The 6000-nt window shown below is 40.6% G+C and overlaps 1 protein-coding gene across 2 annotated transcripts in view; it reads right to left on the bottom strand.

Annotated features, from left to right (window-relative positions):
- Positions 1-233: 233 nt before the first annotated feature.
- Positions 234-6000, bottom strand: part of PTN (pleiotrophin) — a 111088-nt gene continuing 105321 nt past the window's right edge. For both annotated transcript variants that reach the window (XM_020792177.3, XM_078376259.1), the window contains exon 5: positions 234-995. In XM_020792177.3, coding sequence (XP_020647836.2) covers positions 943-995 — 53 coding nt within the window. In that variant the 3' untranslated portion in view covers positions 234-942. The remainder of the gene's footprint in view (positions 996-6000) is intronic.

Raw genomic sequence — 6000 nt, 5'->3', positions numbered from 1 at the left:
CTTTCAGGTGTTTGTCATACAAACAATGCACAATAATGATTAGGGCAAGAGGACAGCTAAGTTCTTTCTCCAATTAATATATCCTTTTTTTACTGGGGAAAAACACAAGAGTGAAACCCAACTGGAATCTCTTATCCTCCCCAAAGATAGGGAGGCTATATCCACCCTGTGAAAAGAAATGTTTTCAGGAAGTACATTTTTTAAAAAAAATCACAGACATACACACACACACATTGTGGACTAGAGCCTTAAATTGTTTTATTAAAAGGTGTAAATTACAACCAAGTTAGTTATTTCAATGCAGGTACAATCTGAAGGGAGGGGGGAATAGAGACCCACTCTTGCTATTATAAAAAGTAAAAAGAGGTAGGGGAGGGTTCTGTTTAATATGTAACACAGCCGGTCCACACAACATAGGGTCAGATTGTGGTGACATCACAGAACTTTTATTGAATACATTTCAGGAGTTCCATATGGCTCATGAGCCGTGTTCTTAGTAATGCGGAGGCAGGCTTTAAAAGATATGACTCGGAAAGAGGGAAGAGGAAAGTCATTTGGAATGAATCTATGCTTTTTTCATTTACAATAGCACTCGTGTTCTAAATGACATTACTGCCTTTTTCTGTCGATTTTTAAAACTGCTGTTAAGAGCGTACATTTAAGAAACTAGAGCAGCTTTCCCCCAGCCTGATGCCTCCTGGCATAGACTGGACTACTGTGTGTAGTTTAACCTATCCAGTGGGCATCAAGTTGGAGAAGACTGACTAAAGTAAATAATAATAATAATAAAAAAGAAGGAAGAGAGTGTGTTTGTATGTTTATTTCTTCCTATTGTACAATTAAGCTATAAATAACTTCTTGATAAAATGCCTAAGTCAATGAAACTTGTTAACCGATTACATTCGAGGAAATGGCATTCCCGCGCAGCCCAGCATAGCTTCCCTATTCCACTGTCTTCTCCTGTTTCTTGCCTTCTTTTTTCTTTTTCTTGGGCTCTGTTGACACAAGAAGAATAACAAGACATCAAAATCATGTGAGAAATAGGGCTAGGTTTTGAGGGGGTGGGGGGGCCAGGCTCGGCCAAAGCCATACCATCCCCAAGAAGCAAACTGCCCTAACGGTGCTGTCACTTCCATTTCACGTAGAAGATTCCATTTAAGATCTTCCAAGAATCCTCAGTTTGTTCATTCCAAAACTTCTGTACTAAGGAGAAAGACACACAGACAGCCTCAACTCCCCTGAAATCCTTGAGCCACTATTATATTTATTTATTTTATTTATTTATTACATTTATAGCCCACGCATCTAGTCATACAGACTACTCTGGGCGGGTAACAATATATCATATAACAAATTACAGTTTAAAATCATAACAATATATTACTAATATATTTCTAATATTTCACTGAATATTAGTGAAATATTAGTGAAATATTAGTAATATATTAGTGACTAGTGACTGGATTCAGTGAAAGCATTTAAAAGGTTTCCCCTCCTAAAATATCTGGCAGCTGAAGAACACTTTTAAATACATTTAGCTGAGATTGCTAGCACATTCTACTCCAACACGCCAACAATTCATTTCTTTTTAGCACAAGGCAAGTGCAAGACGAAGCGAGCCACCAGTGGCCCTCTGGATGTCAGTAAACATGATTTCCCATCAGCTCCATTGAGCTTGGCCCATGATGAAGGAGAACGGCTGTTGGATCAAAGCTAGGATGGGTCAAAAGAGACAATGAATATACTTCTTCTCTATCATACTTAGAAAGCAGATGGAAGTTACTGGAGGCCTTAAAACTCATTCGGCGTTGTGGCCCTTGGTTCATATTTCCCAGCATGCCCCATTCCAAAGGGCATTTTGGTGGGAAATGGTAAGTAAAGGTAAAGGTTCCCCTTGACAATTTTTGTCCAGTCATGTTCATCCCCGTTTCCAAGCCATAGAGCCAGCATTTGTCCAAAGACAATCTTCCGTGGTCATATGGCCAGTGCAACTTAGGGAAATGGTAGCCACTTTAAAAACAGGGCAGTTACCAGGCTGATAGAACTTTTAAGCAACTTTAGTAAGTTGTGTTGCCATATTCCAGTTCTTCAAGTCAAGGTGACCTATTTTCAATGCTATTTCCATATTATATAAATTAGCACATTATGCAAATTACAGTTGCTATACTCGCGCCCCCCCCATCATCAGGATACAGTCGTGACATCACTTATATGTCTTGATTGGAGAGCATTAGTGCAACCATATTTAGCAAAATCAAATTCCTGCCCTGTCACGAAAGTTGTTGGGGGACTTTTGGCCAGTTGCTACTTTATCACATGGCCAAACCTATCTTACAAGATTGCTGTGGAATTAATGGGGAAAAGGGAACCATGCAAACTGACCGTGTTTTCTTAGTAGCATAAATAATACATATTACTCTAATTGGATCACTGGAGTTTCTTACCCCCAGTCTTTTTCACTCAGGGAAAAACAATATAGTTCTGTGACAATATCACAGGGAACCCCTACAGGTAACATCCTATCATTTGATCTGCAAGGATACATGCAGACAAAGGTGAAGAAAAAAGTTAGGGATTGCAGAGGAAAAAAACAAACAAATATAATGGTATTCAGAGATAATGGATTAAATATTTGTTTAAAAGAGACAATAATTTAGTTCATTTTTTGTCCTATTCAATATGTTAATCAGCTCATCTATGCTGAGATACCTGCGCTACCATTCAACTAACATTTTTAGTGAACACAGTTATGGGAATTATTAATGTTTGCACTTTTTGAATTTCTATCTGTCTATCTGTCTGTCTATCCGTCCGTCCGTCCGTCCGTCCGTCCGTCCGTCCGTCCATCCGTCCATCCATCCATCCATCCATCCATCCATCCATCCATCCCCTGATAAGGGGACTCAAGGTGTCTCACAGTGTTAAAAAAATAGAATTAAAAACACAATAAATTTATACATTAAAATCAAATTATAGCTGCAATTAAAATACATTGAATGATTAAAAATGAAGAACTTTTGAACTCAACTGAAAATGACATTAAGGGACTCAGTTATGATGTCAAAAACCTGTCTGAAGGATAAAAAGGAAGGAGCCAACCTGACCTTCCTAGGAAGAGCTTTCCATGACCTGAGAGCGGCCACCGAGAAGGCCCTCTCCTGTGTCTCCATCAAAATCCCCGCGCTGGCAACGGGATCAAGACAAGGGCCTCCTCTGATGATCTTAAGAGCTGTAAAGGCTCATATGGATGACCTTTGGCTAGTTCCCTCTCATCCTGTTGGTTACACTGTTCTACCATCATGGACCTTCAGCTAACCTCTAGAAATCACTATCCTGATGTTGCTTCTCCTTATCTGTTCAACTGTCCTTTCCAGGAAAATGAGTCAGTAGTGCTCAGGGCTGGTCTATAATGGTTTGCTACCTGAACCAGGCAAAATGGTACCCCTCCGCATTTCATGTAGAGAAACCAAATGGACTAGTTGTTGAATTTTACTTTAATAATTGTGGAATGGAATAGTCTCAACCAGGACATAACGCTCCCAAGGGAACTAGACAATTTTGGGGCAGGTGGAGGGGGACAAGACACATTGAGTCACATACACAACAGATACAGAAGAACAGCTTGGAAATTCAAGTGGAACAGACAAAAGGTTACCCTTGCTGGCAGCCTCCCTACCCCCAATATCACCTGAGTTGATTTCCCATTCTGCCTAATGGTAGGACCAGTTCTCAGAGTGATAGAAGTAGATCTTGGAGATTTTTCGGGTGGAGGAATACCCCCGCTGAAATCTCCTACCAGCCCAGTTGCTGGAATTGGGCTTTGTAGCCAGAAAAGTAACTTTCCCACACTCTACTAACAGATATGTTAGCTTCATTGGTGAGTCTTTCTCCTTCTGTTTCATGCCCCGTCCAATTCCCAGACAGCATACAAGAACAGAAGATTGCACTGGCATTATCTGAAGGTTGGTTTGGGGAGATTTAGGGCCATCTTGGACATCATACTACTAGAACAAAGCTGGTTTTTAAAAACCTGTTTTCCCTTTTTGTTGTTGTTGTTTTGTCATTTAGTCGTGTCTGACTCTTCGTGACCCCATGGACCAGAGCACGCCAGGCCCTCCTGTCTTCCACTGCCTCCTGGAGTTGGGTCAAATTCATGTTGGTTGCTTCAATGACACTGTTCAACCATCTCATCCTCTGTCGTCCCCTTCTCCTCCTGCCTTCACATTTTCCTAACATCAGCATCTTTTCCAGGGAATCTTCTCTTCTTATGAGATGGCCAAAGTACTGGAGCCTCAGCCTCAGGATCTGTCCTTTCTCCATAATCCAGCGCAGGTTAGCAATTTGGTCTCTCGTTCCTCTGCCCCTTCAAAATCCAGCATGTATTTCTGGGAGTTCTTGGTCCACATACTGCTGAAGCCTACCTTGTAGGATTTTGAGCATAACATTGCTAGCATGTGAAATGAGTGCAATTGTACGATATTTGGAGCATTCTTAGGCACTGCCCTTCTTTGGTATTGGGATGTAGACTGATCTTTTCCAGTCCTCTGGCCATTGCTGAGTTCTCCAAACTTGCTGGCATATTGAATGTAGCACCTTAACAATGTCATATTTTAAGATTTTAAATAGTTCCACTGGAATGCCATCACCTCCACTGGCCTTGTTGTCAGCCGTGCTTTCTAAGGCCCACTTGACTTCGCTCTCCAGGATGTCTGGCTCAAGGTCAGCAAACACTCTATCTGGGTTGCCCGGGACATCCAGATCTTATTGGTATAATTCCTATGTGTATTCTTGCCACCTCTTCTTGATGTCTTCTGCTTCTGTAAGGTCCCTACCATTTTTGTCCTTTATCATGTCCATCTCTGCACAAAATATTCCTTCAATATCTCCAATTTTCTTGAATAGATATCTGCTTTTTCCCTTTCTATTATTTTTCTCTATATCTTTGCACTGTTCATTGAAGAACATCCTCTTATCTCTCCTTGATATTCTTTGGAAGTCTGCATTCAATTTTCTGTAACTTTCCCGATTTCCCTTACATTTTGTTTCTCTTCTCTTCTCTTCTCTGCTACAGCTTATCCCTGACAATCTTTTTTCTTCTTATATTCCTTTGATCTTTGCCTTTGTTAACTTGTAATGTAATGTTTTTAAAAACTATTGTGGAATTGTAAGCCGCCTAGAGTGGTCGAATAAGACCAGATAGGCGGGATAGAAATCAAATAAATAAATAAATAAATAAATAAATAAATAAATAAATAAATAAATAAATAAATAAATAAATATTTGTAAGGCACAATAGTACACACAATAATCATCTGAATTGAATTTGCCCATTCCCGTCCATTTTAGTTCACTGATGCCCAGGATGTCAATGTTGACTCTTGCCATCTCCTGTTTGACCACATCGAGCTTACCAAGGTTCATAGATCTTACATTCCAGGTTCCTATGCAGTATTTTTCTTTGCAGCGTCAGACTTTCCTTTCACCTCCAGGTGTGTCCGCAGCTGAGCATTCTTTCGGCTTTGGCCCAACCACTTCATTAGCTCTGGAACTACTTGTCCTTGTCCTCTGCTCTTCCTTTTTAAATTTGCTAGCATTATGTTCTGTTCCCCTTCACGGATTGCTGCCTTGTCGTGGAGAAGAGGCTTGAGTAATTCAGAGAAGCTATGGGCTATGCCGTGCAGGGACACCCAAGACGGACAGGTCATAATGGAGAGTTCTGACTAAATGTGATCTACCTGGAGCAGGAATTGGCAAGCCACTCCAGTATCTTTGCCAAGAAAACTCCATGGACAGAACATAATGCTAGCAAATTTAAAAAGTGCAAATACAAACACAATCTGCACAAAATACTGGATTTTAAAAAGGGCAAGCAATTTAAGATGCAGAGAGCTTGCCTAGTGGGCTTAAAGTAGGGGTGCTGAACATTTGGCCCTCTTAATTGGTGGCTCTCAGCCATGGGTCCCCAGATGTTCTTGGACTACAACTCTCAGAAGGCTGTAA

Source organism: Pogona vitticeps, chromosome 5 (assembly GCF_051106095.1).
Source record: "Pogona vitticeps strain Pit_001003342236 chromosome 5, PviZW2.1, whole genome shotgun sequence".
Classification (NCBI taxonomy): Eukaryota; Metazoa; Chordata; class Lepidosauria; order Squamata; family Agamidae; genus Pogona; species Pogona vitticeps.
This window is presented reverse-complemented; position numbering and strand designations above follow the sequence as displayed.